The sequence below is a fragment of the Eptesicus fuscus genome, chromosome 11, assembly GCF_027574615.1.
Source record: "Eptesicus fuscus isolate TK198812 chromosome 11, DD_ASM_mEF_20220401, whole genome shotgun sequence".
NCBI lineage: Eukaryota > Metazoa > Chordata > Mammalia > Chiroptera > Vespertilionidae > Eptesicus > Eptesicus fuscus.
In genome coordinates, this window is record NC_072483.1 from 69,646,539 (window position 1) to 69,668,059 (window position 21,521).

General features: G+C 45.1%; 1 protein-coding gene across 2 annotated transcripts in view; it reads right to left on the minus strand.

Moving 5' to 3' along the window:
- SGPP2 (sphingosine-1-phosphate phosphatase 2) overlaps window positions 1-6,356 on the minus strand; it is an 89,320-nt gene extending 82,964 nt beyond the window's left edge. For both annotated transcript variants that reach the window (XM_054722755.1, XM_008145108.3), the window contains exon 1: window positions 5,947-6,356. In XM_054722755.1, the coding sequence (XP_054578730.1) occupies window positions 5,947-6,165 (219 nt within the window). In that variant the 5' untranslated portion in view covers window positions 6,166-6,356. The remainder of the gene's footprint in view (window positions 1-5,946) is intronic.
- Window positions 6,357-21,521: the final 15,165 nt, after the last annotated feature.

Genomic DNA, 21,521 nt, shown 5'->3' on the forward strand with positions numbered 1-21,521 from the left:
AAAACCATCAACAAAATGAAAAGGCACATAGAGAAGGGAAGAAATATTTGTAAGTCATATATCTGATAAGGGGTTAATTTCCAAAATATACAAACAACTCATACAGCTCAACAGCAAAAAACAAAAACAGAAACAAAAACAAAACATAATTAGATTAAAGAATGGGCAGAGGAACTGAATAGACATTTTTCTAAAGAAGACATACAGATGGCCAACAAGTACATGAAAAGATGCTCAACATCACTAATTATCATGGAACTGCAAATCAAACCCACAGTGAGATATTACCTTATACCTGTTAGAATGGCTATGATTAAAAAGACCAAAAAAAAAAAAAAAAAAGAACACCAATAAGTGTTGGCAAGGATTTGGAGAAAAGGGAACCCCTGTGTGTGCACTGTTGGTAGGAATGCAAATTAGTGCAGTCACTATGGAAAACAGCATGGAGGTTCCTCAAAAAATTAAAAATAGGTCCGGGTGAGGCCACGCGCCCCTGGACCCGGGTGTGGCTGGGTCCCTGGGCCTGGGTGAGGCCACGCGCCCCTGGGTCCGGGTGAGACCACACGCCACTGGACCCGGATGAGGCTGGGTCCCTGGGCCCGGGTGAGGCCATGTGCCCCTGGGTCCGGGTGAGGCCACGCGCCCCTTGGGTCTGGGTGAGGCCACGCGCCCCTTAGTCCGGGTGAAGCCGTGCCCCTGGGTCCGGCCGAGACCAAACCAGAGGGAGTCGGACCTCCGTTACCACCATTTGTCCACCATCCAGAGCTGAGGGGTCAGTGCTGACATGTACACATAAGGAACTGGTGGACATTGAAATTGGGTCTCAAAAGAACTGTTGGTCCAGAAAGAAACTCACTACAGACTGATTCATTTGCCTGTCAGCATAACTATTATTGCTTGTCTCACATTCAGTTCTTATAAGTATATATCTAGTGACATATGATCTCGTTCATCTAGGGGAAATGATGAACAACATAGACTGAGGAACAAGAACAGAACCAGAAACAAGGAGGCATCGATCAGACTATCTGGCCTCAGAGGGAGGATAGGGGAGGTTGGGAGGAGGGGGGAGAGATCAACCAAAGGACTTGTGTGCATGCATATGAGCCTATCCAACGGTTAAGTTCAACAGGGGGTTGGGGCATCCTTGGGGAGGGGTGTGGGATGGGAATGGGGGGATGAGGACAAATATGTGACACCTTAATCAATAAAGAAATTTAAAAAAAAAATTAAAAATAGAACTTCCATGTGATCCAGCAGTTCCACTTCTGGGTATTTAAAAAAAAAATAGAGAATACTAACATGCATCCCCATGTTCATTACAGCATTATTTACAATAGCCAAGATATGGAAGCAACTTGTGTCTACTGATAGATGAATGGATAAAGAAAATGTGCTCCCCCACATGCACACAATGGAATATGATTTAGCCATAAAAAGTTATTGCCATGTGCAAAAACATTGGGGAGGATCCTGAGGGGCTCAGTGGTTTAATGTCAACCCAGGAACCAGGAAGTCATGGCTCAATTCCTGGTCAGGGCACATAGCCCGGGTTGCAGGCTCGATTCTCAGGAAGGGGCGTGTAGGAGGCAGCCGATTGATGATGTTTCTCTCTCATTGATGTTTCTATCTCTCTATCCCTCTCCCTTCCTCTCTCTCTAAAAATTAATGAAAAAATAACATCTTTGTTCAACTACCTTTTTACATATCTTGATTGTCTTTAAATTGAGATATAATTGACATTAATTTCAGGTGTATAACATAATGATACAGTATTTGTGCATACTGTGAAATGATCACACAGTTACAGCAATTGGCCAACTAAATTTTTGTATACCCATGCTATGGATAACATATAGTCATTAAAGATCAGGTTTAATATTCGCTGAGTGATTTTCTTTAGTAGTAGTACAATGGGCATGGATCTAACATTTTCTTTGTCTTTTTCCATATTTTCTAGTCTGAACAATATCTGTTACTAGAAAAAAAATCAAATATACTTTTTCAAAGTGGTTTATTTTGCCATTTCAAACCTCAACATCCATCTAAAGATAATCAAAACTTGAAGTTCGACCTGTTGGCTATTTTAGTTATGATCAAGTCAAAATGTCATAGCTGCCATAGCAGCTGTCTTTGGCCATCACTATCTTCGTCCTGAACATATTAAGGGTGGTGGATCTCAGGACAAAAGAATTCAGAGCTCCCATCTGTTTGGCAATTTTTCTGGGCCCCACTTCTGACCTGGATCCTGGACATTGTCATTAAAGCTCCTCTGACTATAATTTATAGCTGCAGTTGTAAATCCATGCATCTATTTCACTCTGCTCATTTTGCATATGGGACAACTGGGGCCCAGAGGAGTTCAACTTGACACCGAGGCAGAACCAGATCTGGTCTTGGTCTTGGCATTCCTGCAATGCTTCTTTGCACTTTAGCAAGCCCATGAAGTCCAAGGTGGGGTTTTGTGGACTGACAGACTTGGAGGGCCCCAAATGGTTCAGAGGGAAAGAGGAGAGTAAAGACTTCTAAAAACAACCTATTTTTACAAGGATGAGCCCAAACAAGTCCACCAACAAGCCAAAAAAACAACAACAACAACAAAAAAAAACACCTATTTTTACCCCCCTTCCCAACCCAACTTTAGAACTATACACTGAGTGGCCAGATTATTATGATCTCTGAATGCATAATAATCTGGCCATTCAGTGTATATCCTATATAATAAAAGGCTAATATGCAAATTGTCCCCTCGATCAGGAGTTCGACCAGCAGGCAGGCTGGCCAACCGCCCATGTCTCCTCCTCCTGGCCAGGCTAGCCGGACCCCACCCAGGCACGAATTCATGCCCCGGGCCTCTAATATATATGTATACTGAGTGGCAAGATTATTATGCATTCAGAGATCATAATAATCTGGCCACTCAGTGTATCTCAGCAAATAGTTATCAAAGAGTATTTATTGAGCACAGTGTAATTTGGAAAGATTATCTCTAGTTTAATATAATGATGGGAAAAGGCACTGCAAAGTCTAACTTAATGCAACTGTGTTGAGTAAGCAAAGATGATAAAAATCAAAATACCATTATAACCAAGGCTGGCTCTGCCCCATAACAAATAAACACAATTCTGATTGGGCCTTTGTCCTCCTTGCTCAGTCCCAGGATCCCTGTCTCTTGCTCTTGGCTGCTGCCAAGAATGTCCTCCAATAGTCACCCTTGGAGACCAATTACCCTTGCACACCAAAAGCAAGTTCTCTTTCTACCCAATCTCCACTCTGCTCCCAACCAAGCCCCAACACTACACATTTTCTCAATGAGACAGAGTAAGTGAAGATGCACAGTGGAAGAAGTTTAAACTTGAGAGTCAAAAGATCCAGCTGTGTGGGTATTTGGCAAGTCCTCAACAAAGCATTTAACCCTTCAGGACTCAGAACTCTGTGAAATTCATGACTACGGGGACACATCTGAAGACCAGTCTGACTTACTCAGTGACAGCTTTGTGCAAGCCCAGCCTGCAGACTGAAGGGGGTTCCATTCTGATCACGGGCACATGCCCGGGTTGCCGGCAGGGGGCATGCAGCTGATCAATGATTCTTTCTCATCATTGATATTTCTATCTCTCCCTCTCCCTTCCTCTCTGAAATCAGTAAAAATATATTTTAAAAAATTTTTTAAAAAGTGGGGTGAGACTGGAAGGTGATCAAAGATATCTCTTGAGGAACTGACCATTGAAACTGATGGATGAGAGGGGGTTATTTAGGGAAAGGACAGGCAGTTCAGGCAGCCCCAGGCCAGAGGCCAAGGAGAATGAAACAGTTGGAGAGAAGTTTCTTTCAACTGTCCCATGCACTCCTCTCAATCTCTGTGGCAGTTATGCAATCAGTTTCTTCTGGGAACTCCACCTACATTTGCAAATTAATGTTCCCAAGTCACTTGAAACCAACCCACCTCTAAAAATATTCACAAACCTCTCATTTATCAAATGCTGTCACATGTTTTTTTTTTCCCCATCACTCATCACTACGGTGATTTCTTATTATGAATTCTTAGCCCACTCTTACCTGTTCCTGCTCTATAGTGAGTGAGTTATGTGTTGGGTGGGAGGTGAGAATCTCCTTGCATTTGGTTCACTGAATGACCCGGCTCTTCAAGCCACAAGAAGACACTACTCCCTGCAATAAATCTGCTGATCATACGTTTAAAGAGCAAGAGTCTCCTTTTCCAGAACACATCACCAGGGGTGATGTTTAAACTATTTGAAAAGCACTAGTGGGAAATGCACTCTTTTTCAGCTTCCTGAATTAGGGACACAGAAGCTTAAGAAGAGAGCAAAGAAAGCAGACGGGGCATCTATCAGAGGGTTTAAACAGGGGGCGCACAGAAAATGTCCTACCACATTTCAGGAATGCGAACGGTCCTTATCCCCTCACTCTGCCCCATTTAAAAAGTATATATATTTTTATTGATTTCAGAAAGGAAGGGAGAGGGAGAGATAGAAACATCAATGATGAGAATCATTGGTCGGCTGCCTCTTGCACGCCCCCCACTGGGGATCTAGCCTGGCAACCGCAACTGGGGCATGTGCCCTTGATCGGAATCCACTCGGGGATGCTTCAGTCCACAGGCCGATGCTCTATCCACTGAGCCAAACCAGCAAGGGCAGCCCCATTTTTAAGAAGAGGCAAGAGGATGGGGGGAGGGGAGGGAGTCCTAAATTCATCTAAAAGTTACTGGATGTCATGTGGGGCAGAGAAGAAAAAGAAAAGGAGAAAAACAATATTATAGAGGAGGATTTGTCTAGAGTGGAACACACCCCGTCCCCCTCCCCTACGCACACCATCTCAAATTCTGTAATTCAACGCCCACAATACTCCACATAGAAGCCAGGTTCTTCATAAGCCCCCAGTTACTAGAAATAGACACAAAAATAGTTATCAAACCTTCTAGGAAGAAAAAAATGTGGCTCCTTCCCCTCCCCCCGCCCCCCCAAAGGGGAGTTGGGATTGTTAATACAATGCTTCCGTCTTCTGTGCCGCACTTTTTACCTCCCCCACGGGAAGGTCAGCATCTGAGGGTGCCCAGGGCATCTCCCTGCAGCAGGCTGCCCTCTCTCCCAGGGGCAGCCCTCTGCCCTGGCAGACAGCGCCCGGCACGTCGGCGTCTGCAGCCGGTCTGGTCCCTCCCGCCCGGAGTCCTTGTGCACTGCGACAAGACACGCCGGCTTGCCGAGCCGCAGTGGGTTGTGTAACCACAGTCGGAACACCTACAGGGGAGTGTGGTGAGCTTCCCTCCAGCAGCATCTGTTAAAAGGCTCTGGTGCCGGTTAATACAAGACCCACCCGGCAGGGGACCCAGAGCTCTGGGGGGAGCGGGGAGCGGCGCGCTGTTCGACCGCATCCCTGGCCGGCGCTGCACATTTCTCCAGGAACATTTCAACCCGAACTTCTGTCCTCAGAGGGGCCATGCGGGAAGGTGAAGGGCACGGGGAGCCCGCCGCACCCCGATAGTGCAGATCAGGAAAGGGGGTGGGGGGCGCGGCGGAAACTCCTGAATCCTGGGGAGTTCTAAGAATCTCTCCCAGGGAAGCCTCTCAGGAAAATGCCAAGGACACCTCTCCGCTTTTCAATTATGTAACGTACACGATTGGGAGGATAGACAGGCACACACATTTAACTTCAAGGTAGAAAGTCTCTAAATAGCATGTCAAGCTCTGGGAGCATCTGATGTATGGATGGCCCTGGCTGCCACCAGGCAGGTGGACTCCCCCTTCGTCCTCCCGGCCACACTCAGCGCCAGGAGCCCGGTCGCTGCGGGGACGGCGCCCGCTCCGCCTCGCAGGCTCGGCTCCCGCCCGTCCCCGCCGCGGCGTCGCCTGGACCACGGGCCCGCCGGCCACGGAGCAGCTGCCCGCTCCCTCCCACACCCGCGTACACCTGGCCCGCGGTTACCTGCGGGGCCGCGACTCGGAGCAGCCCATTGGCCGGCCCCCCGCCGCCCTTGCCGTTGACCGCGGAGTGATGATCGACCCCTGGCGCCCGCGCCGCGCCCTCCCCGGGGCCCGCGCCGTTCTCTCGGGGGTCGTCGTCGGGCGCCGGGAAGAGCCCGCAGCGGCGCTGGAAGCGGGCGACGAGCTGGGAGTCCTGCAGGCTCCGCAGCAGCTCGGCCATGGTGCGCCCGGCGCCGCCGCCGCGCTAGGGCCTCTGCCAGCACCTTCCCCGCCTGTGCACCAGCCACCCGGCTCCCGGGGTGGAGAGCGGGCGAGGCCCGGGCACCTGCCAACAGGTGCGCCGCTCGGGTCCTAGCGCCCGCCCTGCGCACGGAAGCCCAGGTGGACGCCTCCACCCTGCGCCGGGCACGTCCACCCACCTCTCCTCCCCGCCGGCTCGGGCGCTTCCCGGAGTCTGCCGATCGGGACTGGGCGGAGCAGCACAGGTGCCTAAACCGCCCCTCTTCCCACGACCGCGCCCCCACCCGCTCCCGGCTGGCTCAGAGGTGCCACCTAAAGGGGCGCGGCCGGGCGTGTGTGGACCTCGGGAGTCCATCCAGCCGCGTGCGGCTGGTCCCAAGGGTGACCCTCCTTTCCCTCTTGAGCCCAAGGTGGGGTAGGATTTCCCCTCCAGCCCCCGCACCCAGCCCTCTACGCTTGCCTTTGACCAGTTCCTCCTGGGAAATTCCTTACACGTCGTCGTGCTGCGACATCTCGCCACAGGCCCGAGCTTTCCGACCTTGCTCAAGAGCCCAGGAGATAGATTCAGAGTGGGCCTGAGTCATCCTCCGCGGCCCTGCCCCTGCCCCTGCCCTGTGGTGTGACAACTGGGGAAACACTTGAAACGTGTAGGTAGAAAACGCGATTCCTTCTGGGCTGTCTGCTTTGAAAAAGGTGTCGCTTGCCCCTCCTCCTACCCCCTCCCCGCCTCTATTTGCACAATGACCTGGGAACAAGATCTTTGGGGACCCTTAGGCCCAAAGGGAACAAGGTATTTGACAGTCTGCACAGTGCCTGCTCTAGGGACCTCTGTGGAACAGCTAAGGAAACGACCTGGAGGGGGTGGTTTTCTCTCCTCCCCCCTGAATCTATTTCCAGGGGGCTGAGATCCCCTGTGAGGGCCTTTGCTTTCTCACTAGGAGCGAGAGGCAGCAGATTGGCCCAGCCAATCTGCCAGCAACAAAAGTGCAATTCAATCCTCTGTCTTCTGTTTGCAGCAGAAGGCGAGCCTTTCTCGGTAGCCTGTCCAAAGCCTGCTAAGCATTTGGTTACACAAATGACTGTCAACAAGCGCCCGTCACTACCTTGTTTATTCAGTCTGCTTTTAGTCTAGGAAGCCTCAGGGCTGTAGCTTTCAAGGATTTGGTCTTCCTCATGACTTAGTTGCCGCTCTCCTTCCCAAAACTGTTTGGAGAGCAAGATCAAGGCGGCGGAGAGAGCAATGAAACTCTTAGGAGATGCCATTCCCATTTATTTTACGGAAGCAGCACAGAGCTGCCCTCACGATCCAGCTGTGCTACACACAGATGTCCAGTCATGGAAGCAGAAGGCTCCTTCCACATGGTTGCTGTCAATGACAGCCACTGGGGCCAAACCCTGTGATTTAGTGTTAATAGCTGGAATTGTAGTAGGTCAGGACCTGATCTTTATCTGTGTTAAAACAACAACAACATGTACTCCCATGAAGACACTTGAATAATGTGTCTCCCATATTTGACCTTCAATTTTCCTTTCTCCCAATTAGGAACAGGTGGCAAAGCAAAACATGGTACATGCAGCATAAGGTCACAGAATTGTAATATTCAGACAACGCGTTTTATCTCCTTGGAGGAGCAGGCACATCTAGCCTCCAGTGACTGTTGGCTCAGTTTCTTCCTGTGATAAAACAACAATCCTCACTTCTTACCTTTCTTATAAGGCTGGTGTGTATCGGGGTCCTTGGCTTATTGCAGTATCACTCAATCTCTTCCTCTGTTGTCACCTGGCCTCCCTGTGGGACTCTGTGTCCAAATCTCCCTCTTCTTATAAGGACACCATTCATTGGTTAGGGTCCACTCTAATCCAGTATGATCTCATCTTAACCTTTTGCACTCGGATGTCGAGTGTGACTCGACACGGTTAACATCGAGATTAAAATTACTCTTTGAATGTATCAATAATTTGAAATATAAAAAATCCAAATAAATAAGTTTGTATGAAACGAAACTCCAGTTTTTTATTCTACTGCCGCACTTTGTAAAATCTGGGGTATTTAAAAAATTAAATCCCGAGTAAAATAAAGGAATCGAGAAAAAAGCAAGCGAGTGCAAAGGGTTAATGGGGTCACATTTGCAAAAATTTTATTTCCAAATAAGGCCACATTCACAGGTTCCGGGTGGACATGAGTTTGGGGGAACACTATTCAACCCAGCACAAGTACTCACTCTGTGCCAGGTATGTGCTCAGTGGTTTCATACTATGACTAATTAAGTCACCCTTTCTCCTCCCAGCAGCCCTATGAAGTAGTCACTCATCCTCCATGTATTTGACAATCTGTACAGTGCCAGGCACTGTTCCAGGCCTGGGGAGACATCAGTTTAAAACAAACAGAGCCGAAACCGGTTTGGCTCAGTGGATAGAGCGTCAGTCTGCGGACTGAAAGGTCCCAGGTTCGATTCCGGTTAAGGGCATGTACCTTGGTTGCGGGCACATCCCCGGTAGGAGGTGTGCAGGAGGCAGCTGGTCGATGTTTCTCTCTCATCGATGTTTCTAGCTCTCTGTCCCTCTCCTTTCCTCTCTGTAAAAAATCAATAAAAATATATATATATATATATAAAGAGCCCCTTAATTATGGAACTTGTATTTTAGTAGGGGAGACAGATAATAGGAAATCAAATAAATTTGTACTTGTAGGGCGTGATAAGTGCTCTGAAGAGAGAAAGCATGGTGGGTGGTGCCGGGGGATGACATTTGGGTAACAAGGTCACTGAGAAGGGGACATTTGTGCAGGAGACCTGCTCTCCTTAGCAAGATCAGGAGAAAGAGCATTCCTGACAGAGGAAACCGCAGTTGTAGAGGCCCAGGCAGGCCCAAAGCAAAATGCCTTAAAAATAAAACAATAAATAAAAAAACACCCAAGGGCACAAAGAATCTCTCGAAGGCAATGGATATGTTCATTATCTTGACTGTGGTTGTCATTTCATGGGTGTATACCTATGTCTTATCAGATGATAAAAAATCGTATAAAATATATCAAATCATACACGTTAAATATGTGCGTTTATTGTAGGATAGTTATATCTTAATAGAGCTGTTAGAAACATAAATAAATAAAATGCATATGTGTGTGCATATGCATGTACATGGAAAAAAATGAAAAGAAAAACACACACACAAAAAAACCAGGGGGAAATGCTCGTTTGTTAGAAGCGAACAGGAACTTTCAGGTTTTACTCTGTGTTCTTGACTTCTGTTTGAATTTTTCACAGACATGTATTACATATGTAACTTTTTATATAGGTGTTTAACTTAAAACAATATAGAATACCTTGTGGACAAAAGAGATTAACTGCATGAGCCCTCCAATGGAGTTCCTCAAAAAAATTAATTGTTTTAGAGCTCTTTTACTAGTAACTGGTCACACTTGGTTAGAGGAAGATGCAGGTTTTTAAGATATTTATATAAAAGAGATCATTGTGAGCAATGATACCAAGAGATGATGTAGGCCACCAGGTAATACCTGTCGTCCTCACACAGTTAACAATACCCCTGCCAAACTCACCTGATAGTAACAATTTTTAATTTTTAAAAATTTTTTTATTCTTTAGTATATTTTTACTGATTTCAGCAAGGAAGGGAGAGGGAGAGATAGAAACATCAATGTTGAGAATCATTGATCTGCTGTCTCCTGCATGCCCCCTACTGTGGATTGAGCCTGCAACGCAGGCATGTGACCTGGACTGGGAATGGAATGGGTGACCTCTTGGTGCATGGGTCGATGCTCAACCACTGAGACATACCGGAGGAGCAGACAGTAACAATTTTTAAAAACACGTGGCCCGGGGGCTTTTGAGTTTCCAGTTCCGTAACCTAATAAGTCATCTTGTGAGAAGGGCTGTGGGCAGCGAAGGGTGCAGTGTGGACAGGTGTGGAACCCATCGGGTCTCAGTGTTCTTCCCTGTTGAGGGCAGGGGACTGAAGGTCCTTTCAGCTGTGACAATGACTGCTGGCCGACAACCAATCTGTAACTGGCCTGAGCACATAGGACTGCAGAGCCCACTCTACACAAAAGCCCTAACCATCCACCTGCTGACACAGGTTCCTGGGATCAGCCTACACCAGCACTTCAGCTATCAGCATTCCTGAAGCCCTCAGGCCCCTGAACACAGTCTGCCGACACAAGTCAGAGCTACCGACGCATAGGAACCAACGGGCAGACCACAGGCCTCAGAGTCTGGCCCACACCTTGATCTTAAAAATAGAATTGCCAACCTTTAAATACCAGATAACACTATTATGTAAAATATAGAATTCTAGCCTCTCTTTACAAACTGTGAACTCTGACATCACCAGGCCAAGATTCATGGTGGCAATAGCCGAGCTGAATATCTGCTGCTCTCTCTAGACTGAACATCATTCTGGAGTTTTCCACAGCTCTCCCCACTCTGTATTATTTTATATTCTCCTTTGATGGCACATTTCATTGCCAGTTTGGCCCCTGAAGCATTTGGATTTACAACCACTGCATTTATTATATATATAATAATTATATATATATATATGTGTATATATATATAATAATTATATATATACTAGGGGCCCGGTGCACGAAATTCGTGCACTGGGGTTGGGGGTCCCTCAGCCCAACCTGCCCCCTCTCACATACTGGGTGCCCTCAGGGGATGTCCTACTGATGGCTTAGGCCCGCTCCCCACTCTCCTTTGTGGGAAGCAACTGGGCTGATCAGGGGAAGGCACCGGCCCCATCACCCCACTGCTGCAGCCACTACCAGTCACCACAGCCACGAAGGTGTTTTCATCAACACGGACTCCAGTCCCTTCACCAAGAAAAAATGACAACTTTCTTTAGGCATTTTCAAGATGTGTCTTTCATAGGATATGCTTTTTTTTTTTTTAATCCTCACCTGAGGGTATGTTCCCATTGATTTTTAGAGTGTGGAAGAGAGAGGGAGAGACAGAGAGAAACATCAATGTGAGAGGGACACTTTGATTGGTTGCCTCCTGTATGAGCCCTGACCATGGGCACCAGGCTGGGGGGCATGCAGGGACCCCTGGGCCGCATGCAGTGGTGGCCCCCAAGGGTCTCCACACACCCCAGAGGCCAGCAGCCAGCCCCCCATCATGTGCGCCAGGCTGGGGGCATGGACCCAAACTGCCTCTTGGTGCTGGAGCATTCCCAAGCGGCTGGGGGCACAATGGTGACAGGGGATGTTTCCACCCCCGCCCCGCCCCCAGACCCTTGGCTCCTGCACCTATAGGCTCAAAGTGGCCAGGGGGTGTTCTGGGAACCCTGACACTCAGGACCTAAGCAAGGGGCCTACAGGCTTGGACTGGCCTGGGTCCTGAGGATGTTTGTGGGACCCAGCCCCTTGGCGCCTGCACCCTTAGGGTCCAAGTGGCCAGGGGGCATTCTGGGACCCTGCCACTCAGGACCTAAGCACGGGCCTACAGGCTCTGATTCGCCTGGGTCCCGAGGATGTTTATGGGACCCAGGCTGCTCAGGACCTAAGCGCAGGCCTACAGGATCTGAGAGGCTTGGGTCTGAAGGATATCTCCCAGACCCCAGACTGCTGCACGTGTTTGGGGGCGGAAACATTCCCGCGTCGCTATGGCGACACGGGAATGTTCCCGCCCCGCCAAGGCTCCCAGTGGCCAGGGGGCGTTCTGGGGCCCCTGCCACTCAAGACCTAAGCTCGGGCCTACAGGCTCTGAGCGGCTTTAGGTCCCAGACCCCAGACTGCTGCACGTGTTTGGGGGCGGAAACATTCCCGCGTCGCTATGGCGACATGGGAATGTTCCCGCCCACCAAGGCTCCCAGTGGCCAGGGGGAGTTCTGGGGTCCCCGCGGCTCAGGACCTAAGCGATCCCGCCTGGGTCCGGAGGATGTTTATGGGACCCAGGCTGCTCAGGACCTAAGCGCAGGCCTACAGGCTCTGAGTGGCCTGGGTCCGGAGGACGTTTACAGGACTCAGGCTGCTCAGCACTCGCATATGCAAATTAACCGCCATCTTGTTCGTTCTGATTGGCTGTGGGCGTAGCGAAGGTGCGGTCAATTTGCATGTTTGGGTATTATTAAGTTAGATGTGTATATATATATAATTATTATTATATATTATTGATTTCAATAAATCTATATATATATATATATATACATATATATATATATATATAGATATATATATATATATATATATTATTGATTTCAGAGAGGAAGGAAGAGGGAGAGAGTTAGAAGCATCAATGATGAGAGAGAATCATTGATGGCTGCCTCCTGCATGCCCCCTACTGGGAATGGAGCCTGCAACCTGGACATATGCCCTGACAGGGAATGGAACCGTGACCTCCTGGTTCAAAGGTTGATGCTCAACCACTGAGCCATGCCAGCCGGGCTACATCCATTGCATTTAAAACAAGGAAGGTCAATGCTAGTTAGTAGCAATGTTGCCCACTGGAATCCCATCTTCTAAAGTTAGATCCAAGAAGAAATCATGGTCTCTCACCTTATGGAATTTCAATGCAAGGGAGGAGACAGGACAGCCATCTGTACCAGTAAATCTAGTCTTAATTGGTCTCCAAATCTTCTTCCTTAGCATAGTTAGTGACAGTAAATGATACTACATTTGAATTTCCTGGAAAGTATTTACATTTCACCCACCCGGGCATTTGCATCAGTCCTCTCAAGGGTATGTTTACACATTGGCAATATGTTGTCTTGCCTAAATAGCCAACTTCCCCAGAAGAATAATTAGCAGAATGCTAATTTGTAATTTTGCTCATGGTGCTTTCTCATTGCTAACAGCCTTCTTCATTGCCAATGCCCTTTCCTACTATAATAATGCTGGAGGCAGAATGATCTGGTCTCGTGTCAGAGTCAGGTTCACATCCACGTCTCTTAGTCCTTGAGCAATTCTCTGTGTCCAAGTTGAAACACCCATGAAACTAGGGTGTTACCATTCTATACTCTACTTTTCTTAAAGGGTCGTTTATGAAGTTAATGGGATGCTTGTTTCTTCCTTACTTTAACTATAATAGAATTTTCTCCAGATCCCCGTTTTTTTTCGTATCTGCTTCATTGTTGACATAGCTTAACCAACATCTTTGGGCTAATTCACTCTGTGAGGTGAGATTAAAAAAAAAAAAAAAAGCTTTGTTTGAATAGCATAATTCTCAGCTTAATGCTAACATTGTGGTCAGCGAGCAGGGGAGAACAACTTTCTTGACGATCAGCTGAAGTGATCAAAGGAGGCAAACATTTCTAATATTTTAGAAATATTAATCATTAAAAAATCTTTATTGTTGAAAGTATTACCTATGTTCGCTTTTTTCTCCCATTGACCCCCTTATAGCCGTGCCTCCCCTACCCCAGGCCTTCACCACCCTATTGTCTGTGTCATGGGTTATGCATATATGCATTCAAGTTCTTTGGTTGATCTCTTCCCACTCACCCACCCACCCCCGCCTTCTCTCTGAGATTTGACAGTCTGTTCCAAGCTTCTGTGTCTCTGGTTCTATTCTGTTCATCAGTTTACTTTTTTCATTAGATTTCACATATGAGTGAGATCATGTGATACTTGTCTTTCTCTGACTGGCTTATTTCGCTTAGCATAATACTCTCCAGGTCCCTCCTTGCTACAATGTGTGTGTTTTTTTAATGTTGATGTTATGCCCCATTAAAATATCAGTATGTTACTTGCTTAATAAATACTTATGGAGCATTATAAATCCCCATTCTAGTCATGAACCAAGTGCATTAACCATGGTAAATACCATTTGTATAAATGAGATCATTAGTATCTGTGGATTTGCTGAACGCCAGAAAGAATGCTGGGGAGTTCTGTTTGTGGATTTGCAGATTACTTTCACACCAGTGAGTTTTTACACTTGAATTCGTAAGAGCCGGGAACTTGTCCACTTGCTTTAGTGCATGCAAAATCTTCTGCCTGGCCTGGCTTATATTTTCAGGTTCTTTCTTTAGGCTAGGTTAGCATTCACATTGGTGGTTAGTGTTAGGGAACAGCATTACCGAATCTGGCTCCATGTCAGTGACCTAGAATAGTAAATATCACCCATGACTTAGGGACTCTAGGAGAAAGTGCTGTGCCAATGAATCAAAGTGCTGGCTTCCTGGAATGCTGGGCACTTCAGAGAGTCAACAGGCAGGGAGTTGTGCCATCACAGGTAAAACTGAGGGCCTTTGCTGTGAGGGAGGAAGGAAGACAATTTTTTTTGTTTGTTTGTTGTTCAAATCAATAGAACTTTACCTTATAAATTAGAATCTCTTCTCTGATTTTTAAAAACAATACTTCTAAGCTCTCTCTTTATCGCAGGGGCTGGGAGCCTAAATATTACATTTCTCAAACTCATTCTTACTGGCAGAGAGATCCAGATTAGATTCCTCCCATGAGAGAGGCTGGTGTGTATTTGAAACTGTGAGCAAAGCAGAACCCATTTTGTCCCAGCAGCTCTGACAGCCTATGGTGGGTGCTCCTGCCGAGGACTGATGGGCGGTCTGGCCCGCAGCTTCTGGGCAGCTTGCTGTGACTAACCCATTTCTTTTTTACTTTTTTAAAATTGATTTTAGAGTGGAAGGGAGAGGGAGAGAAAGTAGAAACATCAATAATGAGAGAGAATAACTGATCAGGTGCCTCCTGCATGCCCCACACTAGAGATCAAGCCCGCAACCCAGGCATATGCCCTGACTGGGAATTGAACTGTGACCTCCTGGTTCATAGGTCAATGCCCAACCACTGAGCCACGCCAGCTGTGCATCACCCACTCTTATGACTCAGCACAGGATCCTGTCATTCCTTTATTTCCTGATTGCCTAAGTGCCACTGGTAGATTTCCTCACTTTGACCCCCATTGTTTTCAGTGGGTAATGAGCTTCTGATCTGTCTCTTTCTACTTCAGATAATACCCAGAGTCAGGGTTCTCCAAGGAAACAAGAACCAATAGTAGAGTATACATCTACATCTATGTCTACATCTGCACATATATCTCCCAGTGATGTTCAAAAGCCATATATGTCACAAAATTTATTATAGGAATTGGCTCATGTGATTATGGAGGTTGGCAAGTTCCAAGATCTACAGGGTGAGTCAGCAAACTGGAGACCAGCCAGTGGTGGAGTTACAGTTGGGTGGCCTCAGACCCAGAAGAGGTTGTTATAAACCTTATCTCCAATCATCACAGCAACTGAAAAGTTTGGAAAAGTTACTGTTACCCTTTTTGAAAACTGAGATTTGGAAAGGTTAAATCGCTTGCTATAAAATATAACTTTAATCCATTATTAACTAGCATTGTCAACTCACTAGTGGTCTAATTACTGAACAAACAAAATAAAGCTTTTCTCCCACTAAGCTGCTGTTGGGGAGAAGTCCCATTTAATCCCTTCACCCAGCTCTTACCTGTGAAATTATTGGAAAGGTCAATATTCTGTGCTGGACTGGTAGATAACTTTTAGCAGAGTGAGGAAGGCAGGAACTAGTCCATCTTGCAGGAAGATCAGGTTGTGGTCTGCTAGCCTCCCCAGCTGGTTTCCAACTGCCTCCAGGATGTGGGGTTCTGCTCCTGGTCTACAAATAACAGTTCCCAAGTACACATCAACTCCTTTCCCAGTGTCGCTCAAAGGCCATTCTAACTCCAACATCTGGAAAACCATAGGCTGCAATTCTGAATCCTGATTAGTCAGAGAAGATAAAGAAAAATACCAGGATTTGATTCAATGCTGAATGGATGAGCATCGCCCTGGCTGGGTGGCTCAGTTGGGTGGAGCATCATCCAGTACACCAAAAGGTGGTGGGTTCAATTTCCCATGAGGGCACATACCAGGTTTTGTGTTTGACTCCTGTCAGGGCAGATGTAGGAAGCAACTGATCTATTTCTCTCTCTCTCTCTCTCTCTCTCTCTCTCTCTCTCTCTCTCTCTCTCAATAAAAAAATTAAAAATAAAAATAAAATGGATTAGCATCTATTTTCTTCTCAGATGATTTGGATCTGAATACGTCCATTTCAACACATAAATAAAAAAAAAAACAAGCTTCGTTTTACCAACTTTAATTAGGTTAACAAAGATTATGTAGTGAATCATCTGTCTCAGGTATACTACTTGGTAAAATGTGTGTTGCTTCAGGAGAGGATGGTACCTCTAGAAATGATCATAAGGAAGAAAAACATGTCTGACAACAGGAGCAGAGCTCCTATGGCAGCTGGTTGACCCATGGGTCCTGTAACTAACTGGCAAAGAGATCAGCGTCTTGAGATTAAAGAGGAAGCATAATTATGCTGCTAAAAATATACATCAGGGTTTGGCTTTAAGGTAACAAATGGGCTGATGCAGAACCAATGGCATAAATCTAAGAACACCTTGCAAAATAGCTGTGACTGAGTGCCCTGGTCCATGGTCACAATAACAGGCCACTGTATCTTGGCAGTCAGAAAAAACATTCTCCCATTTGAAGAATGTTGGCAAAACCATCTATGTAGCAGTGGAAGGAAAAGCTCATGGAAATGTGAGATCTGACAATCAGTGAAGCAGATGCTATTATATACAGTATCACCAACTCCTATCCTCAAAATATCTCCTTGGAACAGGTACCATATGTTTTCATACAGTAAGGCCAGATTTACCTGATTGTGTCTGTAATTCAGTATGAAGAACACTAGATTTTGAGTCAAGATATCTTTGTAGCTGTATTACCTGGGGCATGAATCCACTTAATTACTCTGAGACTTAGCCTTTTCATCTATGAAATGGAGATCACAGAACTATTGGACTTTGTGGAAATAAGAGTAAAACAAAACAAAGAGGCTGGCAGAAACTATGTTCATCCTTTTTGTCTTTAATATAAATTAAGTTGAAAAAAAAATGAGGAATTCACCCTAAGTGGTTGACCAGACTCTGGGGGCTGATTTACAGTAAGCAGGAACTGGGATGCTAGTTGCCAACCCAGCACCCTCTTCCCTCTATTTATTCTTTAGGAATAGGATCCACCTCCCACCTTATTCAGTGTGACAGTGCGCTTATCTGAAGGGCAATCTTTTTTGGTCTTCCTTTCCGATAAATGTCATTTATATGACAATGTGATTTTATTTATATGACATGTCCAGAATGGGCAAAACTATAGAGACAGAAAGTAGATCAGATGTTGCCAAGGACTGGGTGAGGAGAGGACACACTAGAGACTGGGTATGGTGTTTCTTTGGGGGGGGGGGGAGATCATGAAAATGTTCCCAAATTAGACTATGGTGGTGGTTGTAGGACTCTGTGAATATATTAACCATGAATGGTACATTTTAAACAGGTAAACTGTATGGCGTGTAAATTATGTTTCAATAGAGATATGTTTTTTAAAAACTTAAAAAGAAGAGAGAATCACAGAGACACCAGCCCAGAGTCCTGGTTATCATTTAACTGCTCTACCTGTGTACCCACAAACAGCTTGTTTGTGCGGAAGAAATAATACTGGCTTTAGTCAGGTTTTCTGTGTCTTGTAGTAAAAAATATTCTTAACTATCACACTTTAATTTTTCATTCAACTAGTATTTATTTAAAGCACACTACATGGTAGGCATTGTACTATATATAATGAGAACAACAAAAGGACCAGCCTTCATTGCATTCTCACTAAATGCCAAGACATTTATACACTTTGGATCATCAATGCTGCACAGCCCAGGAAGGAATGGCCTCTCCCTTCCAGGCATGTACAGTCTAGGAAGTGTCTCTCTGCAGTGGCCTGTGGACTACCTACCTTGTAACCCTCAAATAGTGCTGTTTAAAAATGCAAATTCCTGGCTTCACCCTGGACTTGAGACATAAGATCCACTGGGATAAATTGTTGTCTCGTGCTCTTCAAAGATGGCCCATAAACGTACCTGAGCCTTGTGAAGCTTTCAACATAAATCTGAAATCACTAAAATACACAAATGTGAACAGAACTTATGACAGCAGAGCAAAAACATCACGAGGGTTTTGTGGTGGAAAGACAGGGAGTTAAAAAAAAAAAAGAAATGTGGGAAGCCCAGTCTCTGCCCACAAGAAGGTGTGGTAGGCAGAATTCTGAAAGAGTCCCCCGAATTCCCAGTCCCTGATGTACACACACCTTCTCCCAATTACAGTCATGCGGAGCTTAATAACAGGGTACGCTCTGAGAAATGCATCGCAGGCAATTTCGTCGTTGTGCAAACATCATAGAGTGCACTTACACAAACCTAGACAGCATAGCCTGCTACATCCTAGGCCACAGGATACAGCCTATTGCTCCTGGGCTACAAGCCTATACCGCATGTTATTGTACAAAACAAAAGGAGATTAAATCAAGCACAAGAGATAATGAGGCAATGAAGATATTTGGTAAGCAGGAGATGGGTGAGGTTGCTGCCAGTGTAACAGAGCGACTGTTACAGCAAACTTTTTTTTTAATAAGTAGAAAGAGTATACTTTAAGGTAAGAAGTATAATATAATAAGTACATAAACCAGTAATATGGGTTTTCTTCATCAAGCATCATGTACTGTACACCAATGTATGTATGTACTTGTATATGACGGCAGAGCAGTAGGTCTGTTTACACCAGCATCACCACAAACACGTGAGCAATGCTTTGAGATATGATGTTATGACAGCTACCACATTGCTAGGTGAGAGGAATTTTTCAGCTCCATTATGATCTCATGGCACCACCATGGTATGTTCATTTCATTGTTGACATAAATGTCGTTATGCAGTGCATGCTTGTATTCAATCAAATGCTAATCTAGGTACCGATGCGAAGGGAGTTTGCAGATGTCATTAAGGTCACAAATCAGTTGACTTTATGAGAGGGAGATTGTCCTGGTGGGCCTGACCTAAGCACATGAACCCTTTAACTCAGGGTCTAGAGGAGAGAGACAGAGGAGATCAGGTATTTGAAGCAGGAGAGGGGTTTGATGTGTGAGAAGTTCTCCAAAGCTGACTTGAAGATGAAGAGGGCAAGGAATGTGAGTGGCCCCTGGGAGCTGAAAGCAGCCCCTGGCTTATGATCAACCCAGAAATGGGCCTCTCAGCCCTACAACTACAAGGAACAGAATTCTGCTACCACCACAGGAGCTTAAAAGAGGCCCCTGAGGTCTGGAAAGAAATGCAGCTCAGTTGACATCTTGATTTCAACCTTGTGAAACCTTAAGCAGAGAACTTAGCTCAGCCGTCCCCAGACTCCTGACCCACGGGAACTGTGAGATAACCAATTAATGCTGTTTTGTGCTAAGTTTGTGGTAATTTTTATGCAATAACAGAAAACTAATACAGAAAGCAACTTGAGAAAGACATATTATGAAGGGAAAGTCAACAAAGTTATCAACTAATAGAAGATAGAAAATGAGAGCATGGGAAAAGCCGGAAATGCCCTTCCCTATAGCAAAGCACTTACAATTCCGTTAATTATGCACATTTAAAGGTGGTATTGGCAAGGAGTGCTTTTGGCTGCAAGTAGTGGAATACTCAACCACTACTACCAGTACTGAGTAGCACAAGCAATTTTTCTCTCAGAGCTAGTGTAGCTGTTCAAGGATGCTGGAGTATATCTTTTCTATTTTCTTAATCTCTGCCAGTTTTGATTTGCTGTCTTTTTGTCCTCATGTATCATGATTGCAAGACAGCTGCTGTACCTCCAGGCAGCCCACACTCTCTAGTGAGGAAAAAAAGTGATGGTAAAGGGTTTTGCCAGCTGAGGCAGGTCTTTTGTATTAGGGAGGAAAAATTATTTTCTAAAAGCCCCACTCAGAAGACTCACTTACATCTCCATGGCCAGACCTGGATTATGTTGCTACCCTCAGAGAAATACTGGCCCAGAGGAATGAGGTTACTAGTACTGGCTTAGACCAATCACATTCACTCCCTTGCTTTGGTGTAGAGATCCTTGTCACCACTTGAACAAATCAAGGTTATCTTCACAGGAGGGTCAGAGGCAAGAATGGATATCCAGCAGACAACAGATAGTGTCTCTCACAGTTGGCAAGAGCATTTTATCCTTAATTCAACAAGTATTTATTGAGCATCTATTAGGGCATAGCCCAAGGTTTACAAAGATAATGATAGTGATGATGATGATGATGATGATGATGTGTTGGGAAGGAGGAGGAGACACAGGCATGCAAACAATTACAGTAAGACTTCCTTTAACTACAAAATGAAAGTCTCTACATTTTAAAAAAACATAATGTACTCCTTTCCATAATAAATGCATTAGGTGAACCACAAAAAACAGAAATAACAGGTCCTAAGAAAGTATATATTGATTTGTGCTTTTAAAAGGGAGAAAATGTTTTAATTGGTAGAAATATATTCAGAGGGAACTTCTAAGAACTATTGAATTAAGTAATGATCAATACCTTGAACTAAATCTGGGCAAAAGAGTAGCTCTCATTTAAAATGCAAAAGTGATGAAAGCAGATGTGTAAGAGTTTCCAAATGAGGTGTTGCAATTTGTTTTTCTTTCATGGAAACTGTAACACTGCGTTTTAGCATACCTTACACAAGATTCTCAGGAGCTCCACCCATTTAATGTGCTTCATCTATTTTAAAGTACTTTGGATACTACATTGTTTTCAAACATTTAGTCTTTGGTTCACCAACTTCATTCTTGTAAAGGGTCTTTATGGAAACAATAAATTTTCCAAACTATAATCTGATGATATGGAGTATGACTTGAGCTTATTCATATTAGAGAAATTAATTCAGTAATTAATTGTTCTGATATAAACTTGACTGGAAGCATGATAACCAGTTTCACACCAGCATAATTAACTTGAGTTTCCAAGCTCCTGTGATTGCTAAAGATGTAGAAGAGTAATGCTTTGTAAAGAATTTTGTAAAAAAAACACACAAAAAAACTTTCTATTAAAATAACTGAGCATAAGCATTGGGCAGTGCTAAGTTTTACTGATTTTCCATCCTAGCTATCTGTGTGTTTATAATTAAGTTTGGTTAGTTCCTCTTATTAATCAAATCTATTTTATGCAGATTTAATGATTAGACCAGCCAAAGAACTTAGAAGGATGAAGTTTATGCCTCCCCCTCAGGATTTTTGCCAATGTCTGGAGATAATTTTGGTTATCACAACCAGCAGAGGGGTGCTCCTGACCTCTATCAATTAGAGGCCATGGGTGCTGCTAAACCTCCTGGTCTCTATTGTTTCAGGCGATGTCATTCATTATTTGTATTGTAGCCACTCAATATAAAGCCTTTGTCTTTGGCTTAATCATTGATGTGCCTACGTGTAGATTTCTTTCTGTTTATCCTACTTCGCGTTAGTTGAGTTTAAGATCTGTGAGTTGATATCA